Source organism: Hyla sarda, chromosome 3, assembly GCF_029499605.1.
Source record: "Hyla sarda isolate aHylSar1 chromosome 3, aHylSar1.hap1, whole genome shotgun sequence".
Lineage (NCBI taxonomy): Eukaryota > Metazoa > Chordata > Amphibia > Anura > Hylidae > Hyla > Hyla sarda.
Genome location: NC_079191.1, coordinates 429275423 through 429300389, shown reverse-complemented (window position 1 = coordinate 429300389; position 24967 = coordinate 429275423). Strand labels below are relative to the sequence as shown.

General features: G+C 47.9%; 1 protein-coding gene across 3 annotated transcripts in view; it reads left to right on the top strand.

Annotated features, from left to right (window-relative positions):
* The first annotated feature begins 12478 nt into the window (after window positions 1-12478).
* DNAH14 (dynein axonemal heavy chain 14) overlaps window positions 12479-24967 on the top strand; it is a 410501-nt gene continuing 398012 nt past the window's right edge. For 2 of the 3 annotated variants that reach the window (XM_056568451.1, XM_056568450.1), the window contains exons 1-3: window positions 12479-12585; window positions 17127-17294; window positions 19537-19661. In XM_056568451.1, the coding sequence (XP_056424426.1) occupies window positions 12583-12585; window positions 17127-17294; window positions 19537-19661 (296 nt within the window). In that variant the 5' untranslated portion in view covers window positions 12479-12582. Of the gene's footprint in view, window positions 12586-14087; window positions 14147-17126; window positions 17295-19536; window positions 19662-24967 lie in introns of those variants that run through there. The other variant, XM_056568452.1, reaches the window with a different exon arrangement.

Sequence of the window (24967 nt, the reverse complement as noted above, 5' to 3'; positions counted from 1 at the left end):
GGAAATTTTGTCCTATTCTGACCCCTCTACATTTTTTTTATTTCTCCTTATACAGGGCTGTGTGAGGGATCATTTTTTGGGCGCCACGATCTGTAGTTTTAAACAGGAAAATTTTTGTTTTGATGTCACTTTTTTCTCACTTTTTTTTAAATTAAATTTGGAAGTTGCAATTAGTTACTAACTACAACTCCCTGCATGCCCTGATACAGCCTGTGGCTCAGTAGCTGCTCCAAACGAAAACTACAACTCGCAGCATGTTGGTGTGGTGCCTTGGGGGGGGGGGGGGTGTATGGCAGTTGGGGTGTTGCTGTGAGGTATATCACAGTTATAATTATCTCTTGTCAGTCGTGACGCCAGGGTGAGGGTTAAATGCTGTATGGCTTGGCCTATCGCCACCCTTCCCAAGAGCGATAGGTAGATGCAGAATAAAGTATTGTCCACAACCAGAGCTTTGCTGAAAACTTACGTAAACTTTACTGAAGATTTTCTGTAACATGCGAATACAGGAACGGTCATGCGCAGATCTTGACTCTCCAACGATCCGGAACCCAAGAGAGCGTCTATTGGCTGCAGCTCCCTTATATGGGCAGGGGCTGAGCCGTTTTATGATTGGTCCACACCATCTGTCAATCAGCTTTACAAGGCATTGTGGGTATTACATCACCCAGAACCTCCAAAGGTCCTTTTACCTACCATAGAGACTAAACCACAATCACATGACCCGCAGGTCCTGCGACGCTATGTAAGGTAAGAATACACTTTCTATAGAGTATTTACATTTATTTTAGTAATATATTAACTATCTGAGGGGTGACTAGGGGATGACTAGAGAAGCGGACCCCCACAGTTCCTAGGAACTCTGACTTTTGGGACCCCTAACCAAGGTACGGTGTGCAATACGGTACCGGGACACCACATTGGGCTATGTAGTAGTGTATGGTATAGGTCAGTGTTTCCCAACCAGGGGTGCCACCAGCTGTTGCAAAACTACAACTCCCAGCATGCCCGGACAGCCGTTGGCTGTCCGGGCATGCTGAGAGTTGTAGTTTTGCAACAGCTGGAGGTTCTCTGGTTGGGAAACACTGGTATAGTATATGGTACAACATTCCGGGAGTTGGAGGATTGGTTGGATAAATACCGGCAGGGTGGCCAAAATACCGGCTGTGTCGGTGAAATACCAGCCAGGTGGCAACCCTACCCGCGTGGGCTCCAGTGATGTCCTAGGCCGCATCCTGTCAGACTGAAGGACACATGAGGACACGGCGGTCTGTGAGTGACACGGACACATCAAAGTCATCTGCAGAAAGTCTGCTGTCAGGCCCAGGATCTCCTTGAGATGCAGTCATTCGCATGGCTGCCGGACATGGACACCATATCACGCCTGGCTTATTTGGAGTCTTCTCCAGTCATGGGCTGCACACTGACCCAGGGGAGAATCTGGGGTCTCATGGTCAATACAACATAAATGTACGGGGAATGTTACATCTATATCTGCAACAAATCCGCAGCATTTCAGTCCTAAGCCCCCTACTAAGGGTCTGTTCACATGCTGCGTATATTACTAATTAACTTCAATAGGATGAAGATGGCCATATACATCAGACATATAACAACAAAACTATCATAAAGCATAACTGCAATACATCTATCTATCTCATATCTATCTATCTATCTATCTCATATCTATCTATCTATCTCATATCTATCTATCTATCTCATATCTATCTATCTATCTATCTATCTCATATCTATCTATCTATCTATCTATCTCATATCTATCTCATATCTATCTATCTATCTCATATCTATCCATCTATCTCTCTATCTATCTATCCCATATCTATCTATCCCATATCTATCTATCTCATATCTATCTATCTATCTCATATCTATCTATCTCATATCTATCCATCTATCTCATATCTATCTATCTTTCTCATATCTATCCATCTATCTCTAATCTATCTATCTCATATCTATTTATCTATCTATCTCATATCTATCCATCTATCTCATATCTATTTATCTATCTATCTCATATCTATCTAATATCTATATTATCTATCTCATATAGGGTTGCCACCCTGCCGGTATTTTACCGGCACAGCCGGTATTTTCATCTACATTCCGGGCTGTGCCGGTAAGTTTGGATGAAAAATACCGGCTATGCAATGGCCGGTATTTTTCATTCACTGACAGGGGCGGACGGAGCAGCATCCCCAGAGCAGCACTGCTTTCATGACCGGCCGTACAATGCCCAGGTCTGACACCAGCCTGTGACAGGGAGAGCTCCGTGCGATGACAGGAAGAGATTGTACAGTGCTGGGGAGGGGGCGTGACCTCCTGTCTCCTCTCTCCCCCTCCCCCGCCTTCTCTCTGCCGTGCAGTCTTACAACCCTCCATAGGCAGAGCAGGGAGGGGAGAGGCCGTGTATTCTGTCTCCATCTGCTGCGCAGGGCGGGTGAGTGTCTGTGTATATATGTGTGTGTGTGTATATGTGTCTGTGTATACATGTGTCTGTGTGTATATATGTGTCTGTGTGTATATATGTGTCTGTGTGTATATATGTGTCTGTGTGTATATATGTGTCTGTGTATATATGTGTGTGTGTATATATGTGTGTGTGTATATATGTGTCTGTGTGTATATATGTGTCTGTGTGTATATATGTGTCTGTGTGTATATATGTGTCTGTGTGTATATATGTGTCTGTGTGTATATATGTGTCTGTGTGTATATATGTGTCTGTGTGTATATATGTGTGTGTGTGTATATATGTGTCTGTATATATGTGTCTGTGTATGTGTCTGTGTATGTGTCTGTGTGTATATATGTGTCTGTGTGTATATATGTGTCTGTGTGTATATATGTGTCTGTGTATATATGTGTCTGTGTATATATATGTGTGTGTATATATGTGTCTGTGTATATATGTGTGTGTGTATATATGTGTCTGTGTATATATGTGTCTGTGTGTATATATGTGTCTGTGTATATATGTGTCTGTGTGTATATATGTGTCTGTGTGTGTGTCTGTGTGTATATATGTGTCTGTGTGTGTGTCTGTGTGTATATATGTGTCTGTGTATATATGTGTCTGTGTTTATATGTGTCTGTGTGTATATATGTGTCTGTGTCTCTATGTGTCTGTGTATATATGTGTGTGTGTGTGTAGGGGGGGGGGGGGTAAACTGCCTAATCTGGGGGACAACTATGCTGCCTAATCTGGGGGACAACTATGCTGCCTGATCTGGGGGACAACTATGCTGCCTAATCTGGGGGACAACTATGCTGCCTGATCTGGGGGACAACTATGCTGCCTAATCTGGGGGACAACTATGCTGCCTAATCTGGGGGACAACTATGCTGCCTAATCTGGGGGACAACTATGCTGCCTAATCTGGGGGACAACTATGCTGCCTGATCTGGGGGACAACTATGCTGCCTAATCTGGGGGACAACTATGCTGCCTAATCTGGGGGACAACTATGCTGCCTAATCTGGGGGACAACTATGCTGCCTGATCTGGGGGACAACTATGCTCCTAATCTGGGGGACAACTATGCTGCCTAATCTGGGGAAAAACTACCCGGCCCTCCACAATATTTTTAGTTTCTCATGTGGCCCCATGGGATAAATAATTGCCCCCCCCATTCCTCCTCAACCCCGGACATTCCTTAACCTGGAGCCGCCCGGGGAAAGGAGAAAGTGAAGACAAGAGACTGGTGAGACCTCTCTGCAAAATTGTGTATTTAATGCAGTGTTTCCCAACCAGGGTGCCTCCAGCTGTTGCAAAACTATTACTCCCAGCATGCCCAGACAGCCTTTGGCTGTCCGGGCATGCTGGGAGTTGTAGTTTTGCAATAGCTGGAGGCACCCTGGTTGGGAAACACTGATTTAATGTGTGAAACTATCTGCTGCGCTCTGTATCTAATCCTGTCATGTGCGATACTGTCTGCTGCGCTCTGTATCTAATCCTGTCATGTGTGATACTGTGAGCTGAGCCTGTATATCCAAATCTGTCATGTGTGATACTGTCTGCTGAGCCTGTGCATCTAAATCTGTCATGTGTGATACTGTCTGCTGAGCCTGTGTATCTAATCCTGTTATGTGTGATACTGTCTGCTGAGCCTGTGCATCTAAATCTGTCATGTGTGATACTGTCTGATTAGCCTGTTTATCTGACGTTGCGCAGGGGGACGTCACTCGTCAGAGAGAGCCAGCGTTGCTGTCGCGCACCACCACTACCGCCGCCGCCGGCATAAATAGGGTTTTGGTAGGTATTCTCTAAATGTAAATTTTTTTGTGCGATATAGGAAAACTCCCCCCGCATATATATTGTATCCATCCCATCCCCCATGCCATTTCTTAAACCCCCCTCCCATCCCCCATGCCATTTCTTAAACCCCTGATCCCTCAGCCCCTGTGCAATCTGGCCCCTCCCCTTTTGTAGCTCCACCCCCACATAGCCACACCCATGACCGGTATTTTTCTGAGGGAAAGGTGGCAACCCTAATCTCATATCTATCTATTTTATATCTATCTATCTCATATCTATCTATCTAATATCTCTCTATCTATCTATCTATCTCATATCTATCTAATATCTCTCTATTTATCTCATATCTATCTATCTCACATCTATCTATCTCATATCTATCTATCTCATATCTATCTATCTATCTTATATCTATCTATCTCATATCTATCTCATATCTATCTATCTCATATCTATCTATCTATCTATCTCATATCTATCTATCTATCTATCTATCTCATATCTATCTATCTATCTATCTATCTATGTATCTCATATCTGTTACGCCGAGCGCTCCGGGTCCCCGCTCCTCCCCGGAGCGCTCGCAGCGTCCTCTCATTCGCAGCGCCCCGGTCAGACCTGCTGACCAGGTGCGCTGCGATATTACTCCCAGCCGGGATGCGATTCGCGACGCGGGATGCGCCCGCTCGCGATGCGCATCCCGGCTCCCGTACCTGACCCGTTCCCCGTCTGTGTTGTCCCGGCGCGCGCGGCCCCGCTCCTTAGGGCGCGCGCGCGCCGGGTCTCTGCAATTTAAAGGGCCTCTGCGCCACTGATTGGCGCAGCAGGCCTAATCAGTGTTTTCACCTGTGCACTCCCTACTTATACCTCACTTCCCCTGCACTCCCTCGCCGGATCTTGTTGCCATTGTGCCAGTGAAAGCGTTTCCTTGTGTGCTCCTAGCCTGTGTTCCAGACCTCCTGCCGTTGCCCCTGACTACGATCCTTGCTGCCTGCCCTGACCTTCTGCTACGTCCGACCTTGCTCTTGTCTACTCCCTTGTACCGCGCTTATCTCAGCAGTCAGAGAGGTTGAGCCGTTGCTGGTGGATACGACCTGGTTGCTACCGCCGCTGCAAGACCATCCCGCTTTGCGGCGGGCTCTGGTGAATACCAGTAGCAACTTAGAACCGATCCACCGACACGGTCCACGCCAATCCCTCTCTGGCACAGAGGATCCACCTCCAGCCAGCCGAATCGTGACAGTAGATCAGGCCATGGATCCCGCTGAGGTCCCGCTGCCAGTTGTCGCCGACCTCACCACGGTGGTCGCCCAGCAGTCGCAACAGATAGCGCAACAAGGCAACCAGCTGTCTGAACTGACCGTGATGCTACAGCAGCTACTACCACAGCTTCAGCAATCATCTCCTCCGCCAGCTCCTGCACCTCCTCCGCAGAGAGTGGCCGCTTCCAGCCTCCGATTATCCTTGCCGGATAAATTTGATGGGGACTCTAAGTTTTGCCGTGGCTTTCTTTCACAATGTTCCCTGCATTTGGAGATGATGTCGGACCAGTTTCCTACTGAAAGGTCTAAGGTGGCTTTCGTAGTCAGCCTTTTGTCTGGGAAAGCTCTGTCATGGGCCACACCGCTCTGGGACCGCAATGATCCTGTCACTGCCTCTGTAAAGTCCTTCTTCACGGAGATTCGAAGTGTCTTTGAGGAACCTGCCCGAGCCTCTTCTGCTGAGACTGCCCTGCTGAACCTGGTCCAGGGTAATTCTTCTGTAGGTGAGTACGCCATCCAATTCCGTACTCTTGCCTCCGAATTGTCCTGGAATAACGAGGCCCTCTGCGCGACCTTCAAAAAAGGCCTATCCAGTAACATTAAAGATGTTCTGGCCGCACGAGAAATCCCTGCTAACCTGCATGAACTTATTCATCTTGCCACCCGCATTGATATGCGTTTTTCCGAAAGGCGTCAGGAGCTCCGCCAGGATATGGACTTTGTTCGCACGAGGCGTTTTTTCTCCCCGGCTCCTCTCTCCTCTGGTCCTCTGCAATCCGTTCCTGTGCCTCCCGCCGTGGAGGCTATGCAAGTTGACCGGTCTCGCTTGACACCTCAAGAGAGGACACGACGCCGCATGGAGAATCTCTGCCTGTACTGTGCCGGTACCGAACACTTCCTGAAGGATTGTCCTATCCGTCCTCCTCGCCAGGAAAGACGCACGCTGACTCCGCACAAAGATGAGACAGTCCTTGATGTCAACTCTGCTTCTCCACGTCTTACTGTGCCTGTGCGGATATCTTCCTCTACCTTCTCCTTCTCTGCTATGGCCTTCTTGGATTCCGGATCTGCAGGAAATTTTATTTTGGCCTCTCTCATCAACAGGTTCAACATCCCGGTGACCAGTCTCGCCAGACCCCTCTACATCAACTCTGTTAATAATGAAAGATTGGATTGTACCGTGCGTTACCGCACGGAACCTCTCTTAATGTGCATCGGACCCCATCACGAAAAAAATTGAATTTTTGGTCCTCTCTAACTGCACTTCAGAGATTCTTCTTGGATTACCGTGGCTTCAACGCCATTCCCCAACCCTTGATTGGACCACAGGGGAAATCAAGAACTGGGGTACTTCTTGCCACAAGGACTGTCTTAAACCGGCTCCCAGTACTCACAGTCGAGACCCTGTTGTTCCCCCGGTATCTGGTCTTCCTAAGGCTTATATGGACTATGCTGATGTTTTTTGCAAGAAACAAGCAGAGACTTTGCCTCCTCACAGGCCTTATGACTGTCCTATTGACCTCCTCCCGGGTACTACCCCACCCCGGGGCAGAATCTATCCTCTGTCTGCTCCAGAAACCCAAGCCATGTCGGAATACATCCAGGAGAACTTAAAAAAGGGGTTTATCCGCAAGTCCTCCTCTCCTGCCGGAGCTGGATTTTTTTTTGTCTCCAAAAAAGATGGCTCCCTACGCCCTTGCATTGATTAACGCGGACTTAATAAAATCACGGTAAAAAACTGCTACCCCCTACCTCTTATCTCGGAACACTTTGACCGCCTACAAGGCGCCCACATCTTTACCAAGCTGGACTTAAGAGGTGCTTATAATCTCATCCGCATCAGGGAGGGGGACGAATGGAAGACTGCATTTAACACCAGAGATGGACACTTTGAGTATCTGGTCATGCCCTTTGGCCTGTGCAATGCTCCTGCCGTCTTCCAAGACTTTGTTAATGAAATTTTTCGTGATCTTCTATATACCTGTGTTGTGGTTTACCTGGACGATATTCTGATTTTTTCTGCCAACTTGGAAGAACACCGCCAGCATGTCCGCATGGTTCTTCAGAGACTTCGGGACAATCAACTTTATGCCAAAATGGAAAAATGTCTCTTTGAATGTCAGTCTCTTCCTTTCCTAGGATACTTGGTCTCTGGCCAGGGACTACAAATGGACCCAGATAAACTATCTGCCATATTAGATTGGCCACGCCCCTCCGGTCTCCGTGCTATCCAACGTTTTTTGGGGTTCGCCAATTATTACAGACAATTCATTCCACACTTTTCCACTATTGTGGCTCCTATCGTGGCTCTAACCAAAAAAAATGCCAATCCCAAGTCCTGGTCTCCTCAAGCGGAAGACGCATTTAAACATCTCAAGTCTGCCTTTTCTTCTGCTCCCGTACTCTCCAGACCTGACCCATCTAAACCCTTCTTATTGGAGGTAGATGCCTCCTCAGTGGGAGCTGAAGCAGTTCTTCTACTAAGAAATTCTTCCGGGCATGCTGTTACTTGTGGTTTTTTTTCTAGGACCTTCTCTCCGGCGGAGAAAAACTACTCCATTGGTGATCGAGAATTACTGGCCATAAAATTGGCGCTTGAGGAATGGAGGCACCTGCTGGAGGGATCCAAATATCCAGTTATTATATACACTGAGCACAAGAATCTCTCTTATCTCCAGTCTGCCCAACGGCTGAACCCTCGCCAGGCTAGGTGGTCGTTGTTCTTTGCCCGTTTTAACTTTGAAATCCATTTTCGCCCTGCTGACAAGAACATTAGGGCCGATGCTCTCTCTCGTTCATCGGATGCCTCTGTAGTGGAAACCTCTCCGCAACACATCATTCCTCCGGACTGTCTGATCTCCACTTCTCCAGCCTCCATCAGGCAAACTCCTCCAGGGAAGACCTTCGTTTCTCCACGCCAGCGCCTCGGGATTCTCAAGTGGGGACACTCCTCCCACCTCGCAGGCCATGCGGGCATCAAAAAATCCTTTCAACTCATCTCTCGATTTTATTGGTGGCCGACTCTGGAGACTGATGTTGTTGATTTTGTGCGGGCTTGTACTGTCTGTGCCCGGGATAAGACCCCTCGCCAGAAGCCTGCTGGTCTCCTTCATCCTCTGCCTGTCCCCGAACAGCCTTGGTCTCTGATTGGTATGGACTTTATTACAGACTTACCCCCATCCCATGGCAACACAGTTGTTTGGGTGGTCGTTGATCGATTTTCCAAGATGGCACATTTTATCCCTCTTCCAGGCCTTCCTTCAGCGCCTCAGTTGGCAAAGCAATTTTTTACACACATTTTTCGTCTTCACGGTTTGCCCACGCAGATCGTCTCGGATAGAGGCGTCCTATTTGTGTCTAAATTCTGGAGGGCCCTCTGTAAGCAGCTCAAGATCAAATTAAACTTCTCTTCTTCTTATCATCCCCAATCCAATGGGCAAGTAGAAAGAATTAATCAGGTCCTGGGTGACTATTTACGGCATTTTGTTTCCTCCCGCCAGGATGACTGGGCAGATCTTCTACCATGGGCCGAATTCTCATACAACTTCAGAGTCTCCGAATCTTCTGCTAAATCCCCATTCTTCGTGGTGTACGGCCGTCACCCTCTTCCTCCCCTCCCCACTCCCTTGCCCTCTGGTTTGCCCGCTGTTGATGAAGTGACTCGAGATCTTTCCACCATATGGAAAGAAACCCAAAATTCTCTTTTACAGGCTTCATCCCGGATGAAAAAATTTGCTGATAAAAAAAGAAGAACTCCCCCCATTTTTGCTCCTGGAGACAAGGTATGGCTCTCCGCCAAGTATGTCCGCTTTCGTGTCCCCAGTTATAAACTGGGACCACGCTATCTTGGTCCTTTCAAAATCTTGTGCCAGATCAACCCTGTCTCTTACAAACTCCTTCTTCCTCCTTCTCTCCGTATTCCCAATGCCTTCCATGTCTCTCTCCTTAAACCACTCATCCTTAACCACTTCTCTCCCAAAGTTGTTTCTCCCACTCCTGTTTCCGGTTCGTCTGACGTCTTCTCGGTGAAGGAGATTCTAGCGTCAAAGACAGTCAGAGGTAAAAAATTCTTCTTGGTTGATTGGGAGAATTGTGGCCCAGAGGAGAGATCTTGGGAACCTGAGGACAACATCCTAGACGAAAGTCTTATCCTCAGGTTCTCAGGCTCCAAGAAGAGGGGGAGACCCAAGGGGGGGGGGTACTGTTACGCCGAGCGCTCCGGGTCCCCGCTCCTCCCCGGAGCGCTCGCAGCGTCCTCTCATTCGCAGCGCCCCGGTCGGACCTGCTGACCGGGCGCGCTGCGATATTACTCCCAGCCGGCATGCGATTCGCGACGCGGGATGCGCATCCCAGCTCCCGTACCTGACCCGTTCCCCGTCTTTGTTGTCCCGGCGCGCGCGCGCCGGGTCTCTACGATTTAAAGGACCACTGCGCCACTGATTGGCGCAGCAGGCCTAATCACTATCCTCACCTGTGCACTCCCCACTTATACCTCACTTCCCCTGCACTCCCTCGCCGGATCTTGTTGCCATCGTGCCAGTGAAAGTGTTTCCTTGTGTATCCCTAGCCTGTGTTCCAGACCTCCTGCCATTGCCCCTGACTACGATCCTTGCTGCCTGCCCTGACCTTCTGCTACGTCCGACCTTGCTCTTGTCTACTCCCTTGTACCGCGCTTATCTCAGCAGTCAGAGAGGTTGAGCCGTTGCCGGTGGATACGACCTGGTTGCTACCGCCGCTGCAAGACCATCCCGCTTTGCGGCTGGCTCTGGTGAATACCAGTAGCAACTTAGAACCGGTCCACCGACACGGTCCACGCCAATCCCTCTCTGGCACAGAGGATCCACCTCCTGCCAGCCGAATCGTGACAGTAGTATTATATTCAGAGGGCACAGTGTGTGGTAGTATTATATTTAGATGGCACAGTGTGTGGTAGTGTTATATTCAGAGGGTACGGTGTGTGATAGTATTATATTCAGAGGGTAGGGTGTGTGGCGGTATTATATTCAGAGGGTACAGTGTGTTGTATATTCAGGAGGTACATTGTGTCAGAATTATATCCGGAAGTATGTGCCAGTATTATATTCGAAGAATACAGTGTCTGGCAGTATTATAATAATTATTGTTTTCATATAGAGGATCAGAATGCGCTGACATAGTGAGGAGACGTCTGGGCATCAAGTTCTGCAGAGAGAACATTTAGCTGAAACAAGTCCTGGCGGTATGTACTATCTGAATTAGGCTGGGTTCACACCACGCTTTTCAAATACGGTAACCGTACACGGTTTTCCGCAAAAAAACGTATACGACCGTATCCGAAACCGTATGCATAGAGAATGCATTGTAAACTGTATTCCAAATGTTGTGTACGGTTGCATCCGTTTTGCCTCGGATACGGTTTTGCCGATTTTTCAACCGTAGGCAAAAAACGCTGTCGACCACGTTTTTGCCTCCAGTTGGAAAACCGTATGCGACCCGTATGCGGTTCTTTTAACATTGTTGTCTATGGGAAACGTACACAGAATTTCAGAATACGGTTGCACACGGTTTTTCTAATCCGTTTTTGGAGTTGACACATGCGCAGATTGGAATTTCAATAGAACAATAGAAACTTTATTAAATTGCTGGAAAACTAATTCCAACAAAATAGCAAAACCGTTGGCAAAAACTGATGCAAACGGATAGAACTGTACGGGGGTAACACCGTATACGTTTTAATTTGGAGTCATACGGTTGTATAAGGTTGCATACGGTTTTTGCCATACGTTTTTTAGCGGAAAATCGTATACGGTAACCGTATTTGAAAAACGTGGTGTGAACCCAGCCTAAGATAAGGGAAGACTATAGAGAAGACGTCACCTGTAGTCACTGATATCATTGTGTATCCTCCTGTGTGTGTCCCATCAGAGCTGTAGTCACTGAAGAAGTAATGATGGGTGAAACAACAACTCCCAGCATAACCTCACCACTACTTAGGTCATACTGGGAGCTGTAGTTTTAAATGGTAAAAACCTCTTTAGCACTTTCCCATTCTGTGGCAATTGGTATATTTGATAATTATTCTGACATGTGAACACGGCCTAAGAGTCTTAAACAAGGTTAGGACTGTATGATACATTTAATAATATTGTAAGTTCCGTAAGCAACACCTTGTTTTCTGTCCACCAACACAAAATACTCTAATAGTGCCCCTCCCAAGACTCGACTCTGGATCCGCCCCTGATCTCATATCTATCTTTCTCATATCTATCTATCTCATATCTATCTATCTCATATCTATCTATCTCATATCTATCTATCTGTCTCCTATCTATCTCATATCAATCTATCTATCTCATATCTATCTAATGTATCATCTATCTTATCAATATCTATCTCATATCTATCTCATATCTATATTATCTATCTCATATCTATCTATTTCATATCTATCTATTTATCTCATATCTATCTATCTCATATCTATCTATCTATCTATCTATTTATCTCATATCTATCTATCTATCTATCTCATATCTATCTCATATCTATCTATCAATCTCATATCTATCTATCTATCTATCTATCTCATATCTATCTATCTATCTATCTCATATCTATCTATCTCATATCTATCTATCTATCTATCTATCTATCTATCTATCTATCTATCTATCTCATATCTATCTATCTATCTATCTATCTCATATCTATCTATCTATCTATCTATCTCATATCTATCTATCTCATATCTATCTATCTATCTCATATCTATCTATCTATCTCCTATCCATCCATCCTCCTCTCTGTATATACAGTCAGTATTCTTTATGCCCTTATCACAGGATTTTATAGTCAGTCCCGGGGGAGGGGCTTGTGTTCCTCTCCTGGGTAACCACGCCCCGGTCTCCTAGGCAACCCCCTGGAGCGTCTCCCCGTAGAGAGTGTGAAAATCACAACAAACAAATCTTTATTGATTAGTGTGCTGGTATATGAGTGTACACAGCTCTGACCTGCACTGCCCGCTGGATGTAACCGCAGTATACCCCCTCCCTGCCGGGCCCTATGGTGAGTGCTGCCCATCAGGGTCATCATACACATATCTTCTGTGTCTATGTGTTATATAATGACAAGTTTTACAACTTATTGACTATGCTTGATGTTACAATTCCCCCCTCTGCTTGATGTCAGTGAATGGAACAGCTGATGTCACCCAGAGACCTGTCCTGAGTACATCCTACTAACACAGAGAGAGTTTTGAAACAATGTATGTATGTATGTATGTATGTATGGACTGGACATGATTCCATTCACTGACAGCAAGCACTGGTCTTGGAGAATTAAAATGCAGTGTATATTAGAAAGTCAAAGAACGTCTTATGATACGTAGTCGAGACCGGAACACATCACAGCGTGACGTCACCTAATAAATCACTGGATGTGCGCAAAATGAATGACATGCGAGCTCCGCAGGATTGTATTGTATATACAAATGGTGTCCGAACAGTGGACCTCCAGCTGTGGCAAAACTACAACTCCCAGCATGTTGGGAGTTTTAGTTTTGTGATCTAGGCTATACAGCTTTTCTAGCTATCAAAGTGAAGGCATTTGGCAGTGTTTTCAAGCCAGGGTGCTTCCAGCTATGCAAAACTACAACTCCCAGCATCCCCAGACAGCCACTATCCAGGCATGCTGGGAGTTGTAGTTTTGCAACATCTGGAGGTCCACATTTTGGAGACCTAGGCTATACAGCTTTTCTAGCTGTTAGGGTAAAGGCCTATGGTGTTTCCCCACCAGCGAGATTCGAGTTGTTGCAAAACTACAACCCCCAGCATGCCAGCCAGCCAACGGCTGTGCAGGCATGCTGAGAGTTGTGGTTTAAAAACAGCTGGAGGTCTACAATTTGGAGTCCTAGGCTATACAGCTTTTCTAGCTGTCAAGGGAAAGGCCTTCAGCAGTGTTTCCTAACCAGTGTGCCTCCAGCTGTTGCAAAACTACAACTCCCAGCATGCCCGGACAGCCAACGGCTGTCCGGGCATGCTGGGAGTTGTAGTTTTGCAACAGCTGGAGGTCCACAGTTTGCAGACCAAGGCCATACAGTCTTTCTAGCTATCAAGGGGAAGGCCTACAGCAGTGTTTCCCAACCAGTGTGCTTCCAGCTGTTGCAAAACTACAACTCCCAGCATGCCCGGACAAGAAATTGTGAAAAATAAATGCACTTTAAAAAAATAATTTAACATTACTGTCTATGTATATCGTATTGAATTGTATCACTGTACGTTTCGATCATTTTAATCCAGGGCTTGGCCCTTTTTGATAGGTGTCCATCCCTTAAAATAAAGTGTTTTACTTACCTCCGTTCCTGCGTTGATCTCACGTTCTGCCTGCGGTCAGCGCTTCAGTGTTATTGGAGCAGCAGACGCCAGTTAACTGCTGCAGCCAATCAGCAGCCTCGGTGGGGATGTTTCATACTCGGAGGTACGAAGCGTCATGTCAAGGCTGATTGGCTGCGGCAGTCATGTGACACTGGAGCGCCAATCTAAGATATCCCCTGCTGTATACTGGAGCGCTGCTCAAAGACATCCGGTGCTGAACATGAGACAGAATCAGTGTGGGAACGGAGAGGGGGGTAAGTAAAACAGTTTTTTTTTAAAGATGAGACACTTATGACTATGACACACTAGGAGGGGGGGGGGGGTGAGGGGACAGTTATAACTGACACACGGGGGGGGTGAGGGGACAGTAATAACTGACACACAGGGTGATGAGGGGACAGTAATTACTGAAACAGGGGGGAAAATGAGGGGGCAATAATAACTGATACACAGGGGGAAATGAGGGGACAGTAATAACTGACACACAGAGGGGAGATGAGGGGACAGTAATGACTGTGGCACAGGGATGAGATGAGGGGACTCTACTACTCTACTACTAATGACCGCAACACAGAGGGGAGAGATTAGAGGCCAGTAATGGCTGTGACACAGGAAAGATATGGGGACACTAATGACTGTGACATTGGGAGAGATGAGGGGGACAGTAATGGCTGTGACACAGGGATCGATGAGGAGGGACACTAATCACTGTAACACAGGGAAAGATGAGGAGGGACACTAATGGCTGTGACACAGGGATCGATGAGGAGGGACCGAAATGGCTGTGACACAGGGAAAGATGAGGAGGGACACTAATGGCTGTGACACAGGGAGAAATGAGGGGGACACAAATTACTGTGATACAGGAAGAGATAAGGGAACACTAATGGTTGTGACACAGGGAGATGAGGGGGACAGTAATGACTGTGACACAGGGAGATGAGGGGGACACTAATGGCTGTGACACAGGGAGAAATGAGGGGGACACAAATTACTGTGATACAGGAAGAGATAAGGGAACACTAATGGTTGTGACACAGAGAGATGAGGGGACACTAATGACTGACAAAGGGAGCGATGAGGGGACACTAATGACTGTGACACAGGGGAGATGAGGGGACACTAATGACTGTAATACAGGGAGACATGAGGGGACACTAATGACTGACACAGGGAAAGATGAGGGGACACTAATGACTGTGACACAAGGAGAGAGGAGGGGACACTAATAACTGTAACACAGGGCGAGATGAGGGGGACAGTAATGACTGTTACAGGGAAAGATGAGGGGTCACTAATGACTGACACAGGGAGAAATTAGGGGGACACTAATGACTGATACAGGAAAAGATGAGGGGACACTAATGACTGTGACACAGGGAAAGATGAGGGGACACTAATGAATGTGACACAGGGAGAAATGAGGGGGACACTAATGACTGATACAGGAAAAGATGAGGGGACACTAATGAATGTGACACAGGGAGAGATGAGGGGTCACTAATGAATGTGACACAGGGAGAGATGAGGGGTCACTAATGACTGTGACACAGGGAGATGAGGGGTCACTAATGAATGTGACACAGGGAGAGATGAGGGGTCACTAATGACTGTGACACAGGGAGATGAGGGGTCACTAATGACTGACAGAGGGAGAGATAAGGGGACACTAATGGCTGTGACACAGGGAGAGATGAGGGGACAGTAATGACTGTGACACAGGGAGAGATAAGGGGACACTAATGACTGTGACACAGGGAGAGATCAGGGGACACTAATGACTGTGACACAGGGAGAGATGAGGGGACACTAATGACTGTAACACAGGGGGAGATCAGGGGACACTAATGACTGTGACACAGGGAGAGATGAGGGGACAGTAATGACTGTGACTCAGGGAGAGATGAGGGGACACTAATGACTGTGACACAGGGAGAGATCAGGGGACACAAATGACTGTAACACAGGGAGATGAGGGGACACTAATGACTGTGACACAGGGAGATGAGGGGGACAGTAATGACTGTGACACAGGGAGAGATCAGGGGACACTAATGACTGATCATACAATGTTGTGTTGTGTAGTGACGTGCGACCTCCTAGGCTCCTATCTTTTTCTTTCTGGCTCCTAAATTCCTAACAAATGTATCAAGCCCTGGTTTAATTGTACATTATTTTTTGTTACACATGTGCAGAAGCTTCAGAATAGTCTAGAAAGATCGAGAAAAATAAAATGGATACAATTTTTCTTAATAAAATGGACAAAAAAGAGTGAAAACATGCTACCGTACATCCGATTTTAAAGGGGTACTCTGCTGCTCAGCGTTCGGAACAAAATGTTCCGAACACTTAGAGCCGGTACCGGGGGCTCGTGACGTCACGGCAGCTCCCCCTTGTGACATCACGCCCCGCCCCCTCAATGCAAGACTATGGGAGGGGGCGTGACGCCCCCTCCCATAGACTTGCATTGAGGGGGCGGGGCATGACATCATGGGGGGGGGCGTCATGTCACAAGCCGCCGACTCTAAGCGTTCAGGAAATGTTCTTACGAATACTGAGCATCAGAGTACTCCTTTAAAAGGGGTACTCCGGTGAAAAACCTTTTTTTTTTTTTTTTTTTTTTTTTTTTAAATCAACTGGTGCCAGAAAGTTAAACAGATTTGTAAATTACTTCTATTAAAAAAATCTTAATCCTTCCAGTACTTATTAGCTGCTGAATATTTCAGAGGAAATTCTTTTCTTTTTGGAACACAGAGCTCTCTGCTGACATCACGAGCACAGTGCTCTCTGCTGACATCTCTGTCCATTTTAGGAACTGTCCAGAGCAGCATATGTTTGCTATGGGGGATTTCCTTTTACTCTGGACAGTTCCTAAAATGGACAGAGATGTCAGCAGAGAGCACTGTGCTCGTGATGTCGGCAGAGAGCTCTGTGTTTCAAATGGAAAAGAATTTCCACTGTAGTATTCAGCAGCTAATAAGTACAGGAAGGAGTACGATTTTTTAATAGAAGTAATTTACAAATCTGTTTAACTTTCTGGCACCAGTTGATTTAAAAAAAAAAAAAAAAAACGTTTTTCACCGGAGTACCCCTTTTAAGCCATCCGTTTTTACAATACTTTATGTGAATGCGGCCATATATATATATATATATATATATATATATATATATATATATATATTGTTGCTTGTTTCATTGGTTCTCATTATATCTTTATTCCCCCCCCCCCCCCAGGAAGAAGGACGCATTATGTACGCCGGTGAGCGCGGACTTTTGCCCAGAACAGATCTGCTTTCTCGCCTTCATCTTGGAGCAGAGAATTCCGATGTTCTCCAGATGATCTCCAGGAATACTATGATGCATAGGCAGGCTGTCAGCGGGTCTGAGCGCAGTCACACGCCGGTGAGAAATCCTCCTCCATTAGGATAAGAACAAAAAGCGTCTCCTACGATCACTCGCTGGGGTCGGCAAGTAATAAAATACGACCGATTTCAGATGAGCGGGGACATACCTTCTGTCCATAGGGTTATATTGTGATACCGACACCGCGCCCGCAAGAGGCAGCCGAAAATCCCGGCAATATAGCTCAGCCGTTGGCCTGGTCCTGGCCTTATAATGTGAGCACATCCTTGTAGAGCAGTGGTCTCCAAACTGCGGCCCTCTAGATGTTGCAAAACTACAACTCCCAGCATGCCTGGATAGCCAACAGGCCATGCTGCGAGTAGTAGTTTTGCAACAGCTGGAGGGTCCACAGTTATACAGCTTTTCTAGCTACCAGGGAGAAGGCCTACAGCAGTGTTTTCCAACCAGCGTGCTTCCAGCTGCTGCAAAACTACAACTCCCAGCATGCCCGGACAGCCAATGACTGGGAGTAGTAGTTTTGCAACAGCTGGAGGGTCCACAGTTTGGAGACCTAGGTTATGCAGCTTTTCTAGCTATCAGGGTGAAGGCCTACCACAGTGTTTTCCAACCAGCGTGCTTCCAGCTGCTGCAAAACTACAACTCCCAGCATGTCTGGACAGCTGTTGGCTGTCCGTGCATGCTGGGAGTTGTAGTTTTGGAACAGCTGGAGGGTCCACAGTTTGGAGACCTAGCTTATATAGCTTTTCTAGCTATCAGGGTGAAGGCCTACAGCAGTGTTTTCCAACCAGCGTGCTTCCAACTGCTGCAAAACTACAACTCCCAGCATGCCCAGACAGCTGTTGGCTGTCCGTGCATGCTGGGAGTTGTAGTTTTGGAACAGCTGGAAGGTCCACAGTTTGGAGACCTAGGTTATATAGCTTTTCTAGCTATCAGGGTGAAGGCCTACAGCAGTGTTTTCCAACCAGCATGCTTCCAGCTGCTGCAAAACTACAACTCTTAGCATGCTGATAGCCAATAGGCCATGCTGCGAGTAGTAGTTTTGCAACAGCTGGAGGGTCCACAGTTATGCAACTTTTCTAGCTACCAGGGTGAAGGCCTACAACAGTGTTTTCAAACCAGCTTGCTTCCAGCTGCTGAAAAACTACAACTCCCAGCATGCCCGGACAGCCAATGACTGGGAGTAGTAGTTTTGCAACAGCTGGAGGGTCCACAGTTTGGAGACCTAGGTTATGCAGCTTTTCTAGCTAACAGGGTGAAGGCCTACCACAGTTTTTTCCAACCAGCATGCTTCCAGCTGCTGCAAAACTACAACTCCCAGCATGCCCAGACAGCCGTTGGCTGTCCGTGCATGCTGGGGGTTGTAGTTTTGGAACAGCTGGAGGGTCCACAGTTTGGAGACCGTTGGCTGTCCGTTCATGCTGGGGGTTGTAGTTTTGGAACACCTGGAAGGTCCATAGTTTGGAGACCTAGGTTATGCAGATTTTCTAGCTATCAGGGTGAAGGCCTACAGCAGCGTTTTCCAACCAGCGTGCTTCCAGCTGCTGCAAAACTACAACTCCCAGCATGCACGGGCAGCCGTTGGCTGTCCGTGCATGCTGGGAATTGTAGTTTTGCAGCAGCTGGAAGGTCCATAGTTTGGAGACCTAGGTTATCCAACTTTTCTAGCTATGGCAATGTTTTCCAACCAGTGTGCTTCCAGACGTTACAAAACTACAGGTCCCAGCATGCCCAGACAGCTGTTGGCTTTGTGTGCATGCTGAGAGTTGTAGTTTTGCATTAGATGGAGGTCCACAGCTTGGAGATCAAAGCTTTACAACTTTTTTGGGGTGAAGGCCTACGGCAGTGTTTCCCAACCAGCATGCTTCCAAGCTAATGCAAAATTACATGCGGGGAGTTGTAGTCTTGCAACATCTGGAGGGCCGCAGTTTGGAGACCATTGAACTAGAGGGAGAACTATTGGCCGGGCAGGTCTAATATGTGAGATTCCCCCTGAAAGAACCTCAAAAGAACTTATGGAGCAGATTTGTCTTTGCCGCTCATAGCAACCAATCCCAGCGCAGCTTTCATTTTCTAAACTTCTCTGGTAAAGTGAAAGCTGAGCTCTGATTGGTTGTTGTGGCCAACATAGTCTTAGACACAATTGTCTGCATGAGTTTCCATACATGTGGCCGCTATAGATTCTACTACTTAATATACGGTTATGTTTTTTAAATGTACTTTTTATTATGAAAATGAGTGTGTCTCAGTATCAGAATCTTTTGTTTACGTTCTCTTTAACCAGGGTCTTATCCCGAAGCCTCCACCTGGATACATGGAGTCATGTGAGGCCGCAATCCGCACCACAATGTGCAGGGAGGACAGAAAGAGAAGAATCACTGGGAAAATACGAGATTATAGAACAGAAACGTAAGAATAAGGGGGCAGGTACCTCCCTGTCTGCTCCTCTTATACCTGTACCTCCTTGTCTGCTCCTCTTATACCTGTACCCCCTTGTCTGCTCCCCTTATACCTGTACCTCCCTGTCTGCTCCTCTTATACCTGTACCCCCTTGTCTGCTCCTCTTGTACCTGTACCTCCTTGTCTGCTCCTCTTGTACCTGTACCTCCTTGTCTCCTCCTCTTATACCTGTACCTCCTTGTCTGCTCCTCTTATACCTGTACCCCCTTGTCTGCTCCCCTTATACCTGTACCCCCTTGTCTGCTCCCCTTATACCTGTACCTCCTTGTCTGCTCCTCTTATACCTGTACCTCCTTGTCTGCTCCTCTTATACCTGTGCCTCCTTGTCTGCTCCTCTTATACCTGTACCTCCTTGTCTGCTCCTCTTATACCTGTACCTCCTTGTCTGCTCCCCTTATACCTGTACCTCCTTGTCTGCTCCTCTTATACCTGTACCTCCTTGTCTGCTCCTCTTATACCTGTACCTCCTTGTCTGCTCCCCTTATACCTGTACCTCCTTGTCTGCTCCTCTTATACCTGTACCTCCTTGTCTGCTCCTCTTACACCTGTACCTCCTTGTCTGCTCCACTTATACCTGTACCCCCTTGTCTGCTCCTCTTATACCTGTACCTCCCTGTCTGCTCCTCTTATACCTGTACCCCCTTGTCTGCTCCTCTTATACCTGTACCTCCCTGTCTGCTCCTCTTATACCTGTACCCCCTTGTCTGCTCCTCTTATACCTGTACCTCGCTGTCTGCTCCTCTTATACCTGTACCCCCTTGTCTGCTCCTCTTATACCTGTACCCCCTTGTCTGCTCCTCTTATACCTGTACCCCCTTGTCTGCTCCTCTTATACCTGTACCTCCCTGTCTGCTCCTCTTATACCTGTACCCCCTTGTCTGCTCCTCTTATACCTGTACCTCGCTGTCTGCTCCTCTTATACCTGTACCCCCTTGTCTGCTCCTCTTATACCTGTACCCCCTTGTCTGCTCCTCTTATACCTGTACCCCCTTGTCTGCTCCTCTTATACCTGTACCCCCTTGTCTGCTCCTCTTATACCTGTACCTCCCTGTCTGCTCCTCTTATACCTGTACCCCCTTGTCTGCTCCTCTTATACCTGTACCTCGCTGTCTGCTCCTCTTATACCTGTACCCCCTTGTCTGCTCCTCTTATACCTGTACCCCCTTGTCTGCTCCTCTTATACCTGTACCCCCTTGTCTGCTCCTCTTATACCTGTACCCCCTTGTCTGCTCCTCTTATACCTGTACCTCCTTGTCTGCTCCCCTTATACCTGTACCTCCTTGTCTGCTCCTCTTATACCTGTACCCCCTTGTCTGCTCCTCTTACACCTGTACCTCCCTGTCTGCTCCTCTTACACCTGTACCTCCCTGTCTGCTCCTCTTACACCTGTACCTCCCTGTCTGCTCCTCTTATACCTGTACCCCCTTGTCTGCTCCTCTTACACCTGTACCTCCTTGTCTGCTCCTCTTACACCTGTACCTCCCTGTCTGCTCCTCTTATACCTGTACCTCCTTGTCTGCTCCTCTTACACCTGTACCTCCTTGTCTGCTCCTCTTACACCTGTACCTCTCTGTCTGCTCCTCTTATACCTGTACCCCCTTGTCTGCTCCTCTTATACCTGTACCTCCTTGTCTGCTCCCCTTATACCTGTACCTCCCTGTCTGCTCCCCTTATACCTGTACCCCCTTGTCTGCTCCTCTTATACCTGTACCCCCTTGTCTGCTCCTCTTATACCTGTACCTCCTTGTCTGCTCCCCTTATACCTGTACCTCCCTGTCTGCTCCTCTTATACCTGTACCTCCTTGTCTGCTCCTCTTATACCTGTACCTCCTTGTCTGCTCCTCTTATACCTGTACCTCCTTGTCTGCTCCTCTTATACCTGTACCTCCTTGTCTGCTCCTCTTATACCTGTACCTCCTTGTCTGTTCCTCTTATACCTGTACCCCCTTGTCTGCTCCTCTTACACCTGTACCTCCTTGTCTGCTCCCCTTACACCTGTACCTCCTTGTCTGCTCCCCTTATACCTGTACCTCCTTGTCTGCTCCTCTTATGCCTGTACCTCCTTGTCTGCTCCCCTTATACCTGTACCTCCTTGTCTGCTCCCCTTATACCTGTACCTCCTTGTCTGCTCCCCTTATACCTGTACCTCCTTGTCTGCTCCCCTTATACCTGTACCTCCTTGTCTGCTCCTCTTATACCTGTACCTCCTTGTCTGCTCCCCTTATACCTGTACTTCCTTGTCTGCTCCCCTTATACCTGTACTTCCTTGTCTGCTCCTCTTATACCTGTACCTCCTTGTCTGCTCCCCTTATACCTGTACCTCCTTGTCTGCTCCCCTTATACCTGTACCTCCTTGTCTGCTCCTCTTACACCTGTACCTCCCTGTCTGCTCCTCTTATACCTGTACCTCCCTGTCTGCTCCTCTTATACCTGTACCTCCCTGTCTGCTCCTCTTATACCTGTACCTCCTTGTCTGCTCCTCTTATACCTGTACCCCCTTGTCTGCTCCTCTTATACCTGTACCTCCCTGTCTGCTCCTCTTACACCTGTACCTCCTTGTCTGCTCCCCTTATACCTGTACCTCCTTGTCTGCTCCTCTTATACCTGTACCTCCCTGTCTGCTCCTCTTATACCTGTACCTCCTTGTCTGCTCCTCTTATACCTGTACCTCCCTGTCTGCTCCTCTTATACCTGTACCTCCTTGTCTGCTCCTCTTATACCTGTACCTCCCTGTCTGCTCCTCTTATACCTGTACCTCCGTGTCTGCTCCCCTTATACCTGTACCTCCTTGTCTGCTCCTCTTATACCTGTACCTCCCTGTCTGCTCCCCTTATACCTGTACCTCCTTGTCTGCTCCTCTTATACCTGTACCTCCCTGTCTGCTCCTCTTATACCTGTACCTCCTTGTCTGCTCCTCTTATACCTGTACCTCCCTGTCTGCTCCTCTTATACCTGTACCCCCTTGTCTGCTCCTCTTATACCTGTACCTCCTTGTCTGCTCCTCTTATACCTGTACCTCCTTGTCTGCTCCTCTTATACCTGTACCTCCTTGTCTGCTCCTCTTATACCTGTACCTCCTTGTCTGCTCCTCTTATACCTGTACCTCCTTGTCTGCTCCTCTTATACCTGTACCTCCTTGTCTGCTCCTCTTATACCTGTACCTCCTTGTCTGCTCCTCTTATACCTGTACCTCCCTGTCTGCTCCTCTTATACCTGTACCTCCTTGTCTGCTCCTCTTATACCTGTACCTCCCTGTCTGCTCCTCTTATACCTGTACCCCCTTGTCTGCTCCTCTTATACCTGTACCCCCTTGTCTGCTCCTCTTATACCTGTACCTCCTTGTCTGCTCCTCTTATACCTGTACCTCCTTGTCTGCTCCCCTTATACCTGTACCTCCTTGTCTGCTCCCCTTATACTGTTACCTCCTTGTCTGCTCCCCTTATACCTGTACCCCCTTGTCTGCTCCCCTTATACCTGTACCCCCTTGTCTGCTCCCCTTATACCTGTACCCCCTTGTCTGCTCCTCTTATACCTGTACCTCCCTGTCTGCTCCTCTTATACCTGTACCTCCTTGTCTGCTCCTCTTATACCTGTACCTCCCTGTCTGCTCCTCTTATACCTGTACCTCCTTGTCTGCTCCTCTTATACCTGTACCTCCCTGTCTCCTCCTCTTATACCTGTACCTCCTTGTCTCCTCCTCTTATACCTGTACCTCCTTGTCTGCTCCCCTTATACCTGTACCCCCTTGTCTGCTCCCCTTATACCTGTACCCCCTTGTCTGCTCCCCTTATACCTGTACCTCCTTGTCTGCTCCCCTTATACCTGTACCCCCTTGTCTGCTCCCCTTATACCTGTACCCCCTTGTCTGCTCCCCTTATACCTGTACCCCCTTGTCTGCTCCTCTTATACCTGTACCTCCTTGTCTGCTCCTCTTATACCTGTACCCCCTTGTCTGCTCCCCTTATACCTGTACCTCCTTGTCTGCTCCCCTTATACCTGTACCTCCTTGTCTCCTCCTCTTATACCTGTACCCCCTTGTCTGCTCCCCTTATACCTGGACCTCCTTGTCTGCTCCTCTTATACCTGGACCTCCTTGTCTGCTCCCCTTATACCTGGACCTCCTTGTCTGCTCCTCTTATACCTGTACCCCCTTGTCTGCTCCCCTTATACCTGTACCTCCTTGTCTCCTCCTCTTATACCTGTACCTCCTTGTCTGCTCCCCTTATACCTGTGCCTCCTTGTCTGCTCCCCTTATACCTGTACCTCCTTGTCTGCTCCTCTTATACCTGTACCTCCTTGTCTGCTCCCCTTATACCTGTACCTCCTTGTCTGCTCCCCTTATACCTGTACCTCCCTGTCTGCTCCCCTTATACCTGTACCTCCTTGTCTGCTCCCCTTATACCTGTACCTCCTTGTCTGCTCCCCTTATACCTGTACCCCCTTGTCTTCTCCCCTTATACCTGTACCTCCTTGTCTGCTCCCCTTATACCTGTACCTCCTTGTCTGCTCCCCTTATACCTGTACCCCCTTGTCTTCTCCCCTTATACCTGTACCTCCTTGTCTGCTCCCCTTATACCTGTACCCCCTTGTCTGCTCCCCTTATACCTGTACCTCCTTGTCTCCTCCTCTTATACCTGTACCTCCTTGTCTGCTCCCCTTATACCTGTACCCCCTTGTCTTCTCCCCTTATACCTGTACCTCCTTGTCTGCTCCCCTTATACCTGTACCCCCTTGTCTGCTCCCCTTATACCTGTACCTCCTTGTCTCCTCCTCTTATACCTGTACCCCCTTGTCTGCTCCCCTTATACCTGCACCCCCTTGTCTGCGCCCCTTATACCTGTATCTCCTTGTCTCCTCCTCTTATTCCTGTACCTCCTTGTCTGCTCCCCTTATACCTGTACCTCCTTGTCTGCTCCCCTTATACCTGTACCTCCTTGTCTGCGCCCCTTATACCTGTACCTCCTTGTCTGCTCCCCTTATACCTGTACCTCCCTGTCTGCTCCCCTTATACCTGTACCTCCTTGTCTGCTCCCCTTATACCTGTACCTCCTTGTCTTCTCCCCTTATACCTGTACCTCCTTGTCTGCTCCCCTTATACCTGTACCTCCTTGTCTGCTCCCCTTATACCTGTACCCCCTTGTCTTCTCCCCTTATACCTGTACCTCCTTGTCTGCTCCCCTTATACCTGTACCCCCTTGTCTGCTCCCCTTATACCTGTACCTCCTTGTCTCCTCCTCTTATACCTGTACCTCCTT